We start from the raw sequence: 19596 nt of genomic DNA, 5'->3' as shown, positions 1-19596 counted from the left end.
AGAGTGGAACAAACCACCATGAATAAACAAAGACCCTTCAAACACAAGGAGAGTAACCTAACTGCAAGACAGCCCATAATTCACAGCCAGGTTTTACCAGCAAGACAAAAACAAGCCCTGAACACAGCAGCAGACCCATCTTTAGCGCACACTCTCGAAATAGAAATGAAGGCTAAAACTAAGTTAATGTTCTCAAAGGACTGCTCGAATAAATATCACTACTGAGGCCTCTGCTTTCCCAATTATGAAATTCCCCCCCCTTCCTTTTAGGAAGAAAAATTAGTTCTTTAGCATAAGGAGCATGCACAAACATTTCCAGTAAGCCAAACTTTTAACATAGAAGGAAAGAATCCTAAACAAGACAGACGTCTAACCACCTCAAGAATTTACCTTAGAAATGTCAACAGAATCTACTGCAAGAAGGATGAACAACCTGAGCATGCGTCCCCAGCATAAATATAAAACACTGGGCACAGCACAGCACACACTCCTGCAAGCCCAGTACAACGCCGGGCACACCACGCACTCCTGCAAGCCCAGTACAGAGGAGGCAGACAGGAGGTGTCGAGTGCTTGCTGTCCAGTCAGCCATTTGGCAAGTCAGGGAGCTCCAGGTTCAATGTGAGACTCTCTCAAAAAAATAAGGCAGAGGGGCTGGGAAGATGGCTCAGGGGGTAAGAACTCTTTCTACACAAGAGAGATCTGTGTTTGGATTCCTAGAATACACGTGAAGACAGGTGTGGCCATGTATGATTAGCTCCAAGTTCAGTGAGAGATCTTGTCTCAAAGAATAAGGTGGATCTCAGTAAAGGAGGACATCTGATAGCCATGTCTGGCCTCCATATGTACATACACAGTGCACACATACAACACACACACACGTTGGAGAAGGACCGAAGGAAGATACCTGACGTCAATCTCTGTTTTCGCATGTACCTGCACGAACATGTGTGCGCGTGCATGCACACACCACATAAAATCTGAAAAATAATCTATTATGATAAGTTTCTGAGAGCTATTTTCAAAATTCATTTCTCTCTGGGCACTCTTACCGAATTCCCTCTTTCTGTGTTACTGCTTCTAAATTTACTTGAGCAGTCACAATGAACTAGAATACACAGCAGCTACAGAGAGTCCTAGACTCTCACTGGCTTAACACACCAATTTCAAAATCTCCGTGTCAGAAGGTAGTTATGCTCTCCTCACACAGTCAGAGCTGGCGGTGGGTCTGGTCACCATCTCTACCTAAGGGCAGGCAGACAGAGGTCACCCCACTTGGGACTTGCAGTGAGAATCTGGTGTTGCTCACACTGGCTCTTCTGCCTGGAAGTTATAGGAGCGCCATTGTTATTAGTTGAATATTAGTTTAAGATGAGTTACATTTGTTTATGCTATGGAACATTTGTTTCAATGATGCAAAGATGTGTTGCATTGTTCTATGCTGCATTTGTTTAACTCTGGGAAGCTGTTACTGTGCCTGTTTAAAACACCTGATTGGTCTAATAAAGAGCTGAACAGCCAAGCTAGGCAGGAGAGAGACAGGAGGGGCTGCCAGGCAGAGAGAATAAATAGGGGGAGAAAAAGAAAAGGGGGGCTAGAAGAGAAGGAGAAGAGGATTCTGGGAGGCAGCTACCCAGCTAGAGGTGGAATAAGAAGGAAAGAAAAGATACAGAAACAGAGAAAAGTAAAAGCCCAGAGGCAAAAGGTAGACAGGATAATTTAAGAAAAGCTGGCTAGGCCAGGCAGCAGTGGCGCATGCCTTCAATCCCAGCACTCTGGAGGCAGAGATAGGCGGATCTCTGTGAGTGCGAGATCAGCCTGGTCTACAGAGTGATTTCCAGGACAGGCTCCAAAGCTACGAAGAAACCCTGTCTTGAAAAGCAAAACAAACAAAAGAAAAAAGAAAAAGAAAGGAAGGGAAAGCTGACTAGAAATAAGCCAAGTTAAGGCAAACATTTATAAGTAAGACTAAGTCTCATTTGGGAGCAGGGTGGCAGGTCCCTCAAAAGAGCAAAGAGTAAAAAAAAAACCAACTGCACTTCTTCAACTCCAATGTTTTTAAGTAAAACAAGCCGGGCAGTTAGTCCTAACTTCAAGGAAGTTAGGGAAATAATAATATTCCAGAACAGCTCAGAAGATTCTATCGAATAGAGGAATAACGGCACTGACGGTAGTTTCCAGATTTTTGTTACCTCATCTCTCACCGTGTTATTTCAGTTCTAAAATGAGGCAGAGAGACTTCTGACAAGCAATCCGCAACTTCAACGAAAGTCAACCTTTCTGTTTCTGTAAAGGGGGACTGATTATTATGAAGACCGTTAGAGCCGTCAAGTAACTGTCTAGAATCCAGACAGACTTAACACGTAGCTTACTCTATGTGAGAGCTAGGGGCAGCCCCTGGGTCTCTTAGAGACACAGATTCCAATCTGTTGAACCGCAACATGAGAGTTCCATTAATGGACATTAATTTAACAAAGACTTTCCAGTCCTCTGTCTGCGCAGGCACTGTGTTAGACACTGGGGCACAAGAACTTTCACAGAGCCCACTATCAGGAGTGTGTGCAAAACAATTCTCCCCAATACCCACTGCTGTTAGACTTCACCTGTAAATCATACCTACTCTGATTCATTGCTGAAAGTCAGCAGGTAACTGCATAGCTAGATTGGCTTGGCTGGCTGTAAAATTATTAAGATTTTGTGATTTTTTTTAACCAATTTTAGCTACACCTTCACCAAAACACCACGAAGCTGGGAGCACTTCTTTTCCTAAGAATGCAAGACACTTCTAGGGGAGTCCTCTCTCCGTCAATGGCTGGAACCTTTCTAACACCCCTCAGTCCAAAATAGGGCTAAATCATTCAAACCGATGTAACTTCCAAAATTATAAAAATGATTATGCATCTAATCAATTTTACATGACACAAAGATTCATGATTAAGAGTGGTTATTTGCCGGGCGGTGGTGGCGCATGCCTTTAATCCCAGCACTCGGGAGGCAGAGGCAGGCGAATCTCTGTGAGTTCGAGGCCAGCCTGGTCTACAAGAGCTAGTTCCAGGACAGGGACCAAAAGCTACGGAGAAACCCTGTTTCAAAAAAAAAAAAAAAAAAGAGTGGTTTATTCTATAACAGTGTCAGTACCCACAAAATATACGGATACTTATCAAAGCAAAGAAGAAAAAAAATGAAGGTTCTCTGGTCTAAAAATTATGATTTATACATTGAACTGTGTCCTCTCAAAAAATATAGAGAAGTCTTTGGCCTGTATACCCATGTGCTTGCTTGGAAATGAAGTCCTTCCTGGTAGAACCAGGTTATAATAAGGTTGTTAGGGTGGGCCCTGGTGTAATATGACTGATGTCCTTATAGGAAGAGATGAAGAGAAAAGAGGGCCCTCTGAAGACACAGGGAAAGCAGCCACGTGAAGCTACAGGCAGAGTTTGGAGCTGGCTGGGGCCACCAGAAACTGGAAGGGGCAAAGAAGGTTTCCCAGAGAGGATGGAAGGAGAAAGCCTTTGCCACCAATTTAATTTTGAACTCTCCGTCCCTAGACCTATGTGATAAAACATTTCCTTTGTTTTAAGCCACCCAGTTTTACGATAAGTTGTCACAACAGCCTTGAAGTATTAGAAAAGGATAAGCCAGGGGATGCCAAGACAAGGAGGAAATGATCGAAGACTTATCTGTGTCGAGAGGTAGATTCTTGACAATAACCTCAGTGCATCACATGGAAAGACACTTCACAAGAACTGGGCACGACAGGCACCCACCTAACTACTCAATGGCTGTGTAACCCTGCTAATGTAACATCTGCTTTTCTGTCCCAAGAAAAGCGATTCTTCAGAAAGGAAAGGGTTGGCGTGAAAACTCACAAAAGTCGTAAGAGTAACTGCCATGTGTTAGTTACACCCATTTTAAAAGCTTCCTGTGTCACTGACCTAAGATCTCTCACTACACATAAAGTCAATTACTCTTCATGACTCTAAGACATGCAGACTAGAATAGTCACATTGTACACAGGAAAACTTACAGAGACAAAAAATGTAATTTGTTGCGCCGTGCATGGTGGGACCACCAATGGAACCCAGCTGCTGCGGCCTCAGAGTTCCTTTTTCTCTCCTGGGAGTAATAACACGCATAACTGCATTGCTTGGCATGGGAGATTACATCATCCTCATTTCTCCCTGAACCTCTGCTATGGCTTAGATGCTCCCAGCAAACATGCCGGGATTTAACTGCTGCCCTGATGGTTCCAGAAATGGGAGCTTTAAGAGAAGCATGGATGCTTTGGCTATGAAGGCTCCATTCTCACAGACAAGTGCCATTGTCCCGGAAAGGAATAAGGCAGCAGGGATGGGTACCCTTTCTCTGTCCTTGTATCACTTAGAATAGCAAGAGCACCTTATCAGATCTTGGGCTTCCCAGCCTTCAGAGTGAAGAGCAAAATGTCATCTGCCCTTCTAAGGCCGTTCTCAAATCCTCAGTTGTACAGAACCATGTCTCATGACTCCAACCCTCCCTCCCCCCGTGCTATGGTGAATTTGTCAGAATCGCAGTGGTGACTCTACCTTCGGGACTTATTTCCTGGGACAGTTGCCTTCTACTCCCAAGCCATTGCAGTCACCTTTATCTTCATTAATATTCATCTCCCTTCCCTTCTAGGCTTTAGGGCATTCAAAGGAAGAAGCCTTCTTAGGTCCTACTGTGCCCCACATGGTACAAAGGTTCAACGTACGCCTTTTGACACACAGACACACACACACTTCCTAAACCATGTGAGAGAGAAAGGGATGATGAAAGAAGAGCTTGCAACCAAAAGGCCAAAAGGACCCAGGACGTTTCCTAACTTACCCTTCCCCGGCCAGTGGAGCAGGGACAGTTTATACGAGGATGGACACCCTCCTTGGGGAGTTGGGAGAGGCTCGGGCCAAAAGCGCCAGCCTAGATTCCACAGCAGCACAGGGTTCTAGACATGCCACATTTTAACATCTGAGTATGGTTTCTCTTTAATAGTATTAAATCTTTCATAACCCTCTTACTAGAACTCAAGGTCATAAAACTTAATTAGCTAATTACAAGGACGATGGCCATCACACGCCGCTTCAGTGGAGATGCCCTACCAGAAGCCAGCAGCTAAAGCGCTCATTCTTTTCAGATCGCTGGGTTTAAGGCCAATAACACCTGGCATTTTTTAAAAGCCAGAAAGCCCTTTGCTCTCATTGCTTGATTCGTGTTTAAAATAACTGTGTGTGGCTTAAAGCAGGGTGGGTGTGCATTTTATCCGTCTCCTATCTTAGGAAATCCAGATGCAAAGTCTCTCATAGTCCAGGGTTCTATATCTCTATCCCACTTACTTTCCATCAAATTTAGGATGGCATGGTCTAGGGCCAGCACAGCTTCATCTTGGGCCAGGAGAACTGAGAATGCGTAGGCTACAGGCATTTAGGTCTAGGGAAAAAAAAAATCAATTCCAGCCCAGCACTGTGCCAGGTATGATACAGCTAAGATAATCTAGTTTTGTGCTTTTAGAGAAGCACGAAGGAAAAACTGACTTCACTTACATATCATGCCTTGTAAGTATTCAAAAAAATTCACCACAAAATGCATTTTTAAATTGACCTCTCACTTCATTAATTTGTTGGATTTGACGAGATTGTAAAAGAGAAGGAATCTAACTGAATCCATATGCCACTTATAGATAACGAATTTGCCAAAAACACATTTGGATTTTCCAAAACATCCTTTAAAGCAGTTTACTTCAATTTATTTAAATTGTCTCCGAGATCAACAAACTTGAAGATAATTAAGAGTCTAGAGATGCGCCAGCATTTTTCAAGCGACTCACTCATTTAGTCAACTTATATGAATCTTGTCCACAGATTCTAGATAATGACAGAAATTTTAAATGCTAAGAATTCAGATGAACATACCCTTTCTGTTTACTGTGGGGCTAATGATTCTTCTTCTCCACATAAGAGTTGGTATGCAATTAGACAGGCACACTCAACAATGGCACCCAAGCACATTGCTGTGTTCCAAGTACTCAAGTCAGAGTATCCTGCAATGCAAGTATATTCAGCGCAGAGACCAGTTTCTCCCCAAGCATCACTTCATAGATCCTCAGCATCCAAAGCAACATCAAACACAAAAGGACAAAGCAAAAAACGCATGGCTTTAACAGTCTTGCCTATGTCTTGGGAAGTGAGGGTCTGTTCCTGGTGTCCCAGCTGACAAGAGTAAGATCTGCTTAGTATTAGGTGAAGAAAGTCCAGCTAATTCAAAAAAAGGAAGGCAGCCCTGGCCCAAGTGTCAAGTGGGGAGGGCGCTCTGGAAAGGAATGAGTCTTACATTGTCTGAAGAGGGGAAGAGAATTAGCCAGAGTTTTATTTCAGGAGAAAAGGTGGAAGGGAAGTCACACCATGGGGTCTGTGAGTCTGTTGACAGATATTCTCTCTCTCTCTCTCTCTCTCTCTCTCTCTCTCTCTCCCTTCTCTCTTTCCCCTTTCTCTCTCTCTCTCTCTCTCTCTCTCTCTCTCTGTGTACATGCACACACGTGTGTGCATCTACATTTATATGTAGGTACCCGTGCACATGGGGTGGCAAGCTGACAAGTGCCTTCCTTAATCACTTCTCCACCTTAAAATTTTGAGACAAATCTTCCACTAAACCCATTTGGCCAACACGGCGTATCGGCAAGGCTTGGGGTCCTGTTATCTCTGCCTTTGGCCAGCATGGCTTATCGGCAAGGCTCAGGGTCCTGTTATCTCTGCCTCCCTAATACTGGGATTACAGGTATGTAACCCTGAGTCTGACTGCTTTCCTATCTGCTAGAGATTAGAACTCAAGTCATTTCTGCACGACAGGTCACCCCCACAATGCCTTGACCCATTTCTTAGTAAACCTCTAAATGTCCTTCTACATCTGAGGCCATGCGAACTTAAGGGAAACCAAGTAAGCAGGCAGAGATGCAAAAGCCCAGGCTTCCAAGTCACTGCCGCAGGATAGTGGGTTTTGTTCTAATCTTCAAGATACTGCAAACTCAGTTATTTAATTAAATTCCTATAACTTGGACAGTATTTCTCCAGACTGAGGTACCTCGGCATCCCCAGGCAGCCTCATTAAGGCATCGTTGGGTCTACTCCCAGGGGTCTGTAGGTCGGGAGCAGGGCCCAAGAACATTCATTTCTAGCCATCCCCTGGGTGGTGCTCATGATGCTAGCCCAAGGGCCACCACATGAGAGCAAAGCTCAGAGGCAGATAACGCTCTACAAAATTAAAGGTGGCCGCTGCGACACCACTTGGGAGAGGACAAAAGTCAATGAGGGCTTCTCTACTTGGAGGAGGCAGCAAGCAGGGACTCCTCTCACTCCCCGGCCAAGAGGACAAGAGAATTTTTATAGTTGGAGACTTCATGCATATTTCAATGTAAGAAAATTATTTTAAAGGGTGAGAGGTTGGCAAGATTGTTCATGTCCAAAATGTGTGTGCATGTGTGTACATGCACATGCGCGCACACACACACAGACACACACCATTTTTAAAAGTCCCAAAAGGACAGAGAATGAGCTTAACTTCATTAAGTCTCTCAGTAGACAGTACCGTAGCAAGAAGACAGGATGAAGCTGAATCTGGCTGACAGGCTACAGATCTGGGATGGAGGAGGGACGTTGTATCTGGTATCTTTTATCTCCTAACTGCTTTGTTTCAGAAAAAAAGCTCTAATTCTTGCTATTTACAAAGATGTTTTACATGTTAAGACATCCCTAAAATGTTTGGTGGTCTTAACTTATATTTGGTATTCCAGTTCACCTCCAAACGCAGAGGCAGCTTCCTGCAGGCTATTAACATCCTGTACCTGAAAACTGCTTCCCCTAAACTTTCAACACAAACTTTAAATACAGTGAGCCCTTTAACGGGTCCGATGGTGCAACACTTGAGCTCCAGTTTTCCCATGTTCTAAATGGAAATATCAACGTCTCCCAAAGTCCTAAGTGAACTTACTCAGTGTAGGCGCACGGTACGTATCTAGGTATCCAGTGAGTTTTCAAATGAAAGAGTTCCTGTATTCACTTAGTAGTGTACCCTTAAAAGGGTAATGAACGCAACCCCAACAGGAGTCCTGGCCCCATCATTCATTACACATTATCCTGGGCCACACTTTCTGTCTTAGTTTACCCGAGGCGTATGGCCTGCCTAGTTGATAGTCTAAGCTGTCAGTGTGCAAGGATACTTCACATGTGAGAGGTGGTAAGGGCACAGGTTGGAATGAGGAGCAATAAAGAACTGAATGAGTGTCCGGTAGATGAGGCCTTTGTAAGCTCAGAGTAAGAGAAGAGAATGAGTAGGCAGGGTGAGGTGATGACATTCAATGCCTAGTCAGGATGTCTACCCAAAGAAATGGAGCCTCAGTACATTCCAGGAGAACTGTTATAGTTTGGAAATGAAATGTCCCCAAAGACTCATGTGTTGAAGGACTGGTCCCTAGATGGGGTTCGAAAGCGGGGCTTTAAGAAAGTGGCAGGCTCGTGGGGGCTCTTAATCAACAGGTTACTAATCCATTGGTGGGTCCATAGCTGAGTGGACAGTTGGGCCTGGTGGAAGGACGCAGGTCACTAGAGACCTCCCTCTGAAGGGCACTGCTTGTTTCCTAGTCTTGTTCTTTCTTCCCGCTTTTCCAAACTGTGTGGTGAGCAGCCTGCCCTGTCACCAAAATTCTCAGCCTTACTACTTGCCGAGAAAAAAATAAATAAATTCAATTATCCAGCCAAGAACTGAACCCTCTGAAATGCTGGGCTAAAATATCCCCACCCCATCCCCATAAAGTCTTCTACTTCGTGTATTTTGTCAATGAGGAAAACCCAACACACTAACCACCCAGATGCTAAAATTAAAAAGCTAAGTGCATCGTGGGTAATTCCCAGAAACTATCTGGCTGCCAGAACAGATAGATGTCCCAAGAAAACCGAATTTCCAGAGAAAGCACTCGAGTCAGTTTTGGGAAAGAATAGAACAGGAGAGGAGGAGAGGGCAGAATGACACCATTCAAATAGACGGGTTTTCCTGCGAAGGGAGACAAGCCAAAACATATGTTTACCCAATTCCAAGTGACTTCTCATTTCAGTTTATACAGCTCATTCAGCAAAATGCAGACAAAGACAGGGAAGGTGGAGGTCGCAGAGAGAGAACACACTGCTTGTTGGTCATCAGCTCAACCGTCAAATGGAAGTAAATCTGCTGACTAACGCGTTTGCACACACTGTTTATTTTGTGTGCTGGGACCAATATCACCCCCATTAACATTAAATACCACGGGCAATTTCAGGCATACAAATAATTGTATGTATATATATATATATATATATATATATATATATATATTTGAGTATGCACATGCATATATATCCATGTAATTTTAAATTCAGATTCCATATATGAGAAAAATATGTGGCAATAAAGGAGCTTTTAAAAGCCATTTTGATTAATATCTCTTTATAATTAATGAGGTGGGCGAGGGGCCTTAGTAAGTAAATACCAGTACCTAAGCCACTAATCCTTGGCTTTTTTTTTTTTTTAAACACACACCATCAAAAGCATTACTATTAAAATGTCACTTGCCGTCACAGAAACCCAACTTCTACAACCTCTTCTCTCCACATTCCCAAATTAATTTAAGTAGGCTTGCAGAGCGGAATCTGACTGGAATGAGGGCTTCTGACTGGCGCCCATGATGAACGTTGAGTGTGTGAAAGGCTGGCGTCTTAGCTGAGCACAACCAGAGAAGACGCAGTGCGGGCCATCTCCCCTCACGTTAGAATCGGGACAGCCACCTAGGCAGCTGAGGACCAGCCAGGTCACTCAATACAGGCAGTCCGCAGAGATTCTCGGCCAACAGCAGAGCCTTGGCTGGACGGGGAGCCACGGCGGCCCTTATCTAGGGACCTTCAGAGTAGCATTTTTCTACCACAGGGACTGAGCACAGAGGCCACTCGAGTTACTTTATCAGCAGTGAAAATAGAATTGCTGAGACAGCAGACTGGCTGTGGACACAAAAACAAAACAAAAAGCCTTTGTTCAAACAATCCATGGTGCTTTGTTAAGGCCCGGATCATCTGAAGGTCTGTACTCCTGGTCTGTCTTTTGTGTGTTAGTAAGTCCCATTAAAATGGAAGAAGGGCATCCTCTTTATCTATCTGAAAGAGCTCTGCAATGCAAGGATGCTTCACTTTCTCAGCCCCCAATGTCCCTCTCACAGCTGACACAAAGGAAAGCACCCATTGGCATCATTGTGTATGAAGTAGTGGCTGGAAGACATCAAGTCCAACAGGACACATTAACCAGACTGCTTCCTTCATAATTAACAATCTCTTAAGCTCATATTTCTGTCTTTGTTCCTCTATATTTCTTTTTTTTTTTTTTTTTTTTTTTTTTTTTTTTTTTGGTTTTTTCGAGACAGGGTTTCTCTGTGGCTTTGGAGCCTGTCCTGGAACTAGCTCTTGTAGACCAGGCTGGTCTCGAACTCACAGAGATCCGCCTGCCTCTGCCTCCCGAGTGCTGGGATTAAAGGCGTGCGCCACCACCGCCCGGCTCCTCTATATTTCTTAAAAAGGGATTTAAGCCCCTGTTTCGAGCATTTTCCCCTAACGATAAACACTCTAAGCCTATTGAATGCCGGACACATTAAAAAAGGAGGAATGGCTTCAGTTGTGTGACCGATGCCCTTTGAAAAGTCAGCCTAACTAAACTGACGAGCACCGGGCACAAGATTATCAGCTGAAGTCATCTTTCTCACCAAAGGGCTAACAATGCAGCGGAGCCACGTTTCCAGCAAGCCTCCAGCACCTCTCTTAGGGAACCATGTGATTTCTGGCTCCAACTCAGCCCATGTTTCTCCAATTCCCTAAGACGACACGGTCACACCTCTGGTGCTACACACTGCTCTCTGATTCACTGCCTCTTAACTGCTCTTTCAAAGGTCACCAAAGACTTCCTAGTGACCGAGTCAACGGGCGGTCTATAAGCACCAGGGTGACCGCCCTGTCCTGGTGACTTTCTCCTTCCCCAATTATTCTTTTACACCTTCTGCTGCTGCAACCTCTGTAGATATAAAACAATTAGGCTTCCAGGGTAAATTGAACCCCACCGCCAGCCCTTCATTCTCTCTCTTGTTCCCACCACAGCCTCACAATTGTCCATTAGCTTTGACGCAGCTCTCTGAAGTTGTAGGTGACTGGAACTTATAGAAATGAAGGAGCGTTTCTAGTCTCGTGTGCTAGACTGTGGGCTGGGAATACATGGGACAAAGTCTAGCTACTAAAAGTCTTGCTTTAGAGGGTGAATAAATGTGGAAACATAATCACACGACTGGTTTAAAGCTTTTTGAATAGAGCGCAATCAGGTTCTGTGGGAACAGGAAGAAGAGTTGAAAAGCTTTGCTGGGAAGTCCAGAAGAGCTAGTGGAGATTCAGACGCCCACGGGACTATCAAAGAGAGGGAGGCAGCCAGGTATGAGAGGCCACGGTTCAGAAGGGCAAAGAGTGGATGGGAACACACGGTGGGGGCAGGGAGAGCAAGAGAGCATTCTAGGTAAAGAACTTTATCAAACTTCCTTGTAAAATTATAAAGACCTTACAAGGAGGGTCAGAAGTCTGTGAAAGAGACAGGGTGATTTGGTACAGGACACAGGGGACACTTCACACAGGCCGTGGTCTTAAAGACCTGAATGGAAGAAGGAAAAGAATTTCGAATTAAGCAAAGGAATGATTGAGTTTATGTTTTAAAGTCTACACCCAAGGGTAGGGTGAGGCTCAATAATACCGCCGTCGTCAATCTTGTACCAGTTACTCATACAGTCTTATCTCTCTGGCTGGCTTGAAGCGGCTGGAAGAAAACAAGAGTTATTCATCTCTGGCTCCAGTACAACATCCAGCCCAGTGACTCACTTGCGAGACTTGCCTAGAAAAAGAAAAAGAATCTATAGCAACAGAAACTTGATTTTAAACACCCTGATTTGTCAGGGCTTAGGCTCAGCAGTCAGTATGTCTCTCTGCCAATAATCTGCACGTATGTCACCCTTCCACAGCTGAGGCCGATCGGAATTTTGGAGCTTTGGAAGAAACGGAGTTAAAACTATAAGCTATTTTCCAGAAGCCAGGAACAAAATTAAGATAAGAGTCTCAAGATGTGTACTAACAACTTTGAGATCAGAACTCTGCCCCCACCCCCATCTCAGTTTCTGGAACACTTACCTGACCACGGAGCAAGTCTCTAACCCAGTGCTGCTGTGGTTGAGAGAAATAAGACAGGTGGATCTCACGCCTCTGTTCCGTGGCTTTTTCTGAATAATATTCTGAGGTCACCTCTTCTCAGAGGCCATCGTTAGCCTCTTCCCCAGTTGTATATACCTATTTTTGCTTAAATTAGAATATGGGAGCCAGTCAGGGTACTGTGTGCTTGAAATCCCAGCATTCTGGAGGCTGAGACAGGAGGTTCACTATGACTTTGAGACTAGTCTAGACTACATAGTGAGTTCAGGGCCAGGCTAGACTGTATAGACCCTATCTCAAAATAACAATTAGAAAGTGATTTTGAATAATATGTAAATAAACATAATTTAATATTACTTGCGCATAAGAATTCGACATACTTTTCTTTAGCTAGCAATACCCTGCTTTCTTGGAAATATCAATATTCTGCAGAAAGTCGGAAGCTAGTCAGAATACCAGCTACAAGTGATAAGTCATTTACCTATTATTCCCAAGCTTTTATCATTTCCCCCTCAGAACGTATACTTCATATATGTTAAGTCTATTGAGGTATTAGAGCCTAATATAACCCTAAAAACAAGCACCAAATGTCATTAAGATGTGCAGGTCACACCTGACATCACACAGTGCTTCTCTGTTTCTCTTGCACTAATTTGAATGTTAATGATATCAGGGTGAGTGAAGAGAAGATTCTAGCAACAACGGTGAGGCTACCTTGGGCTACAATGAGCTCATCGAAATCGCCTTAAGGAAATGCCTCAAGAAACCAAATCCGCCTTGGACCATTAAACTCCCAGAGTGAGCCCGGTCCCTGTGAACTTGCAGGAAGTTGGCAGCTGGCTAAAGACACACGAAAAGAACAAGTTTCCTCAGGATGCCCAAGTGGTCTGAGATCACAATTGGCCTGCAGATTGGATATCCCTTCTCAGGGTTTTGGTTTGTCTACCTACCGAATGTGAGGGACAGCTGACCAGAGGGCTGACAGGTTCCTCCCAGCTCTCTGGGTGTCGTCCAGAGGCTGCTGGGGAATGGGGACAAATGCATCGTACTTGTGTGGATGACAAAGAACCACAGCATCATGTCTATAGCTTTCCCTGCCATCTTACATAGCTCCTTGTTCTTCTCCTCTCTCCTTCCCCACCCATAATGCATGCTGGGAGTAGAGCATTCATGGAAAGCCCTAACTAAAACCTGACAACCATTTCAGAAAGAGGCCTGTGTTCTGCTAAGTTATCTCGGTGTGCCACTACTCTAAAGTAAAATACTTTGACATTCTTTACATACTGACGTTCATTTTATTCTCATGAAAATATACTGAAAAGACATTTATAGATGAAATGGAAAAAGGAAACTTAGCCAACTAAGAGACAAACTCAAATCCCGTATGCCTGGTATACACGTCAGGAGTGGGTTACACGTGTGACCTAATCACTTTCCATTTGAACCAGACTTCTCTTAGATAGCAAGAATAGGTGCTTCTACATTTTAGCTGGCATTCTATTTTTTCTTAACTTAGGAATGGTTATGATAGATATTTGCTTTAAAATTATTTGTTAAACTGTACCTGTCTTGTGTATTTTATGATACATTATGTTTTAAAAATGATCTTATCATTTTTAAAATTAAGAGTATGTAAGGGGACACACATGTGTACAGTGCTGGTGGAGGCCAGACGAAGGTGATGGATCCCTTGAAGCTGGAATTGCAGTCAGTTGTGAGCTACCTCATGTGAGTGATGGAAACTACCCAGATCCTCTTAGAAGAGCTGTACATGTTCTTAACTGCTAAACCATCTCGCCAGCACCTCAAGGCCTAATTTTTTTTAATGTGAAAGAAAAATAAAAGATAAAGAACTAACGTAGTTAGCACAAGTAAGTAGGCACTGTCTGCAGTGCTAGGCAGGTGTGTTATTCTAAAAGTGAAAGTGTTCAATCAAGGCCTACAAAGCCACGCCCACAAAGCCACGCCCACAAAGATTCCCATCCCAGGATCTCCAGGACAAGAATCTACTGCTCAAGGCACAAGGCATATCTGTGAGGTCTCAGAGACCCACCTGCCCAGAGAAGATGGTACAACAATTGATCTTCCTCATTAGATCCAGGGAAAAGACTGGACACGGAAACCTGGTGGGCCCTACGAGAAACCTGGTCCGTAATTTGGAGAAAGCTATCTCCCGCTGAACATTAGACAGGTTGACAGGTGATACACACACTTATCTCTGGTCATCTGAGGAAAGCGGTTGCTTTCTCACACTGTAAATCTGCAGCCCTGTCCTTTCAGGTGTGATGAACATGACTCCGACCTGACAGGAACACAGGGCTAACTCAACACTCCCTGTCCCCATACTGGGCTTGCGCTTCTGTTCCTGGTAGAAGTGCAGGACTGTACCTGTAGCCACGGAGCAAGCTGACCTGCTAAAATGAATTTCTCAGCAAGGAACCGTGACTACAAGAACATTCCTGATGCCAACAGCAGATGCTCTGTGAACTAATTCAGGCAGTAGTACACACAGCCACTGTGACTAAATTATCTGTTAAACATACTGTGAGAAACTGTATTTATCTCTCCCAAGTTGAGCTTTTCGGAGACTTAAACAGGATGCCTTTATTTCAGTCTTTAATACGCTCATTATCGTCAAATGAAGTCTTCAAACTGCAGAGAAACAAACAAGGGCCCCCTCTCTTGGAATTTCCGATTCCCCCTTCCCACTCAACTAGGACGTTTTCTAGACAGCTGAAGACAGTGCAGATAAAATGTGGTTATAAAGGGGGTATCTTTCATCAAAGCTGTCTCTAATAATGGCATAAAGGTTCAAGTAGCTATGGAGATAAAAAGGTGGAATCTTCTGGAAATTAAGTGCAATGCTAAGGGAATTTGCCATGGATAATGGAGCCATCTTCAAAACCTCACTCTTCTTTGTAAGCCAGATGTTTGCCTTAATAAACCAAACAAGGGACTGGAATAATGGCTCTGTTCCAACTACCCACATACTGACTTACAACAGTTGGTAATTCCAGCTCCGGGGAATCTAACACCCTCTCCTGGCCTCCACAGGCACCAGGCACATGTGTGGTAAACATTCATACATATAAAAATAAGCACATCAAAAAAGAAAAAAGAAAGGAAGGAATCCAAGAAAGAAACCAACCAAACAGCAAAATGCTATTTTTTTCATCTAGGTAACATGTTTTAGTTAGTTAGGTTTCCTATTGCTACAAAGAGATACCATGATCACGGCAACTCTTACAAAGAAAACATTTAATCATGGTGACTTGTTTACAGATCAGAGGTTCAGTCCATTATCATGATGAAGAGCATGGCAGGGGGGGCTGGAGAGATGGCTCAGTGGTTAAGAGCATTGCCTGCTCTTCCAAAGGTCCTGAGTTCAATTTCCAGAAACCACATGGTGGCTCGCAACCACATGGTGGCTCACAACCATCTGTAATGAGGTCTGGTGCCCTCTCTGGCCTGCAGGTATACATGTAGGCAGAATATTGTATACATAATAAATGAATAAATATTTTTTAAAAAGCATGGCAGCACACAGGAAGACATGGTGCTGGAATATGAGAGTCCTACATCTTTAAGGCCACAGGAAGTTGACTATCACACTGAAGGAAGCTTGAGACCTCAAAGTCCACCCCCACAGTGACGCACTTCCTCCAACTAGACCACACCTACTCCAACAAAGCCGTACCCTCTAATAGTGCTATCCCCTTTAGGGGCACTATTTTCAACCATCACACATGTATCTTCAAGGGTCAAGTAAATCAAGACCTAAATCACTAGAAACACATCAACAAAACCAACATTTAATCTAAAAATGTGGCCACTGTTTTATCAAGAAGAACAAGATGCTGTCTAAATAAGTTAGTGAACAGACACGCAAGCAAATGAGTAAGTACAAAACGGATGCTCAAATATCAACTAATGATGTCTATTACCTGCCCTGGGGCATCAACTTAAGCCTAACCTTTGCATAGCACACTTTTCCAAAACATGTGCCTTCCATAGTCACTGGACTGATCACTCAACACTCCACATTGCGTTAAGAGTAACCACTCACCATGTATTTGTTACCCCATTAGTACCACTTCCATTTGCACTTTGTAGTCCTTACAACTAGGCAAGTCTAGCTTCCTCTCCTTTGAAGAGTGACGGAATAATTCATAAGAGTACTTGAGTCATAACGAGACAGCACTTGTCTAATTTAGTAAAAAGAAATGCTGGAACTTCTTTAAGATTAAAGACAAGATCACTGGGAGATCAGGAGGCAGAACAAAATAGATTGCGCACTATGGATAATTACTTTTCTAAATTTCTGAGCAAAAGACGTTCATGGAGAATTAACTTCAACTGATAACTCATTCAACATCAAGTCTTAACAGTACACATATGTGGAAATACTTGGCGACATCATTAGGGTTCCTTCCCCCCAACACCCTGAATCTTCATTTGTGTGGAGGCAATGGATACACTTTTTGTATTCTCTCTGTTTGCTGAGAGGATGCGGAGGAAGTGGGACACAAAGTTCTGTGTGGATCAAAAGTGATCAGAAGTACATACTGAACAGAAGAGAACCCAGAAGTTCTTCCTCATTCCACCCTACCCATCAGCAGTTCACAAAGCCGTATTTTAAACCTCAAAAAGGAGTTTGAAAATCCAGACTTTAAAAGGTGCAGCCCAAGAAATTTTCCAAAGATATTAATTTTATGACAAGAATATCTCTTTGATGATACTCTTGAGGGCATTAAAGCAATTACAAAAACTATCTTGGAAGGATCTTTTCAAAATAAAATTCCAGTTTTGGGGAAACTGGTGGTGGTTGTGATATCTCCTGTGGGGAACTGAAGAATCCATAGACAGATGCTCAGTCTCCTAAGGGAAGGACGGTCCTGATGTGGGACTTGAAGATAAATGAACTGGAGAGTGAGGCAGTTCCCTGGAGAGTGATCAAGGACCAGATGGGCCTGGATCTTCAGACTCACGCATACCTTCCCAGGGGAACTTTCTACGAGCCAGCCCATGCAATTGCTTAGCTGCTCAAGAGTAGGGCAGAACGATGTGAGAGAGGGTACGAGAGAGGCACTGCCTAAGGGTCTGTCCTGGGAACCGTGCCACCGTCTCAGTAACTACCTGGGGGAGGGAGGAGAGCTACGAAAGTAGAGATGTCACCGGCTGAAACTAACTAAAGAGGAACTGCTGGGCGCTGCACAGTCCTAGACTGTGGTGAGATGTATGCTCGCTAAGCAATCGGTGTCACCAAGGTGATGAAGCTCAAAGTACAATTCCAAGGTCGTGCGAATGAACAAAGCGAATGCTATTCTTCTTGTTTAAGCTCGTAGTCATTAAATATTTAAGGTACTCTGACTCAATGAAAAAGAGGACCCTACAAATGCCCTAAGTTTTAAGAGTCGAAAATAAGATACTCTGAGACAAACAAGGTAAGGTATGCACCATAAAAATTAAAGGGGGAAGAGGAAGGCAAGATGCTGCAGCAGGGAAAGGTGCTTGTCACTAAACCTAAGGACCTGGGTTTGATCCCTAGGAATCATATGGTGGAAGGCAAGAACCGGCTCCCACAATTAGCATGTTGCCCTCTGACATACGTACATTTGTAGTGGCACATATATGTATATAGGTAGGTAGGTAGGTAGGTAGGTAGGTAGGTAGACAGATAGACGATAGATATAAAATAATTAAAGCAAAACAAAACAGCAATAATTTAACGGCAAATCTACTGATTGTTATCTGATTGTCTCCAAGCAGAAGTTATCTGGGTTTTTGTTTGTTTGTTTTCATTCCCAAAGAGCAGCTTTTGGCATATCTCCTGAATACTTTTCATGGTGTGATTTGTACTACAAACTACAAATTAAAGTCCATCTTTAAGTCCTGGTTGTTGTAGCTAACTTAGAAGTGCCAGGCACGTTTACCTTAGTGAATTTTTCCTTCATCTAGGTGCAGTGAGAACGACTATAGAATAACTCTGAAGATTAAATGAGATGAGACATTCAGCAGCTAGTCTAGTCCCTAGCACTGTAATAAACTGCTTAATAGGCATGCCCTCGTATCGCTGTGCTGATACATTAAATAATAAATCTCTTAGTAAATGTCTGATACAACAGTAAAAATTCACATAAAGCCAGAGGTTCCTCACGGGGCTTTCTCCTTGAGTCAGTGACAAAACTAACTGTTAAAGACTCAAGTCTTCTACAGTGGATAGAAACAGTTTCATTAAATTTCAAGTATTTGTGGTTACAAATACTTCTTTGGTTTATTTATGTCCCAAATGTTGCATGGTAAGAGATCCAACTGGAACAGTCCACCAAAGGGTAAGAACTTTGGTGTGCTGTCTTAGTACCAAGTCTCTACTTTCCCCAGTGGACCCTTTACCTTGGAGGAATCCCCTGGCCTCCTATCCCCTTTGCAAAGACCCTTTTGCTACGCCCATTTGCTGTTTTCAACATCAACAATTAAAGTGAGAGTCGTGTACTAGCGGTAGGAATTCACAACTCTTATTCTTCCTAGCAGACACTGCCGACAGAATCTATGGTCAGAGAGCCCTGCTGCACATTACCCAAGTTCTGGTACCCCGACTATTTAGCATCATGTCAATGTCTACATACAATCCCCACCCCGCTTTCCAACCCTGCAAAAGAACCAGCTTTTGCAAAGTTGCTTTCAATACATAACACAGCTTTAAGGGCAGTGGCAAGGCCTAGCCCCCATGTTTATTTTCTTTGGAATAGATTAATGCTGGTGGTTTGGACATTTGGAGGGGTTTCTAGGCAGCATTAGGTTCTTTGAAGGCAAATGTGCAAGTCAGTACAAAGTGTCTTCCAAGGACCAGAAGCTTTCAGCCATATGTAAGGATGTATTTATGGAGACATTCAATGTCCACACCTCTTCTTTTACAGACCGTGATTAAAGCGATGCTGTCAGTTCTTAAGAATTAGCAATTAAGCCGGGCGGTGGTGGCGCACGCCTTTAATCCCAGCACTTGGGAGGCAGAGGCAGGCGGATCTCTGTGAGTTCGAGACCAGCCTGGTCTACAAGAGCTAGTTCCAGGACAGGCTCCAAAACCACAGAGAAACCCTGTCTCGAAAAAAACCAAAAAAAAAAAAAAAAAAAAAAAAAAGAATTAGCAATTAAGCCACGCAAGCCCAGAGCGATGGCTGCCTTACCCCTCAGCACTGATTTGAGGTTGAGCTTAGCTTGGCGGTGCAGGTCCTCGACACAGGGCGGTCTCGTAGTGGGAAGGAAAACATTCTCCTGCTGATGCCACGGGGCCGTGTAGTGGACGGTCCATCGGCTCTCCTCGTCTAGGTTGGAAACCG

General features: G+C 43.7%; 1 protein-coding gene across 4 annotated transcripts in view; it reads right to left on the bottom strand.

The window, feature by feature from the left end:
- Positions 1-19596, bottom strand: part of Nhsl1 (NHS like 1) — a 221335-nt gene that overhangs the window by 42802 nt on the left and 158937 nt on the right. For all 4 annotated transcript variants that reach the window (XM_057762279.1, XM_057762281.1, XM_057762280.1 and 1 more), the window contains exon 2: positions 19444-19596. In XM_057762279.1, coding sequence (XP_057618262.1) covers positions 19444-19596 — 153 coding nt within the window. The remainder of the gene's footprint in view (positions 1-19443) is intronic.

This window comes from Chionomys nivalis, chromosome 2, assembly GCF_950005125.1.
Source record: "Chionomys nivalis chromosome 2, mChiNiv1.1, whole genome shotgun sequence".
In the NCBI taxonomy this organism is placed as follows: Eukaryota; Metazoa; Chordata; class Mammalia; order Rodentia; family Cricetidae; genus Chionomys; species Chionomys nivalis.
This window is presented reverse-complemented; position numbering and strand designations above follow the sequence as displayed.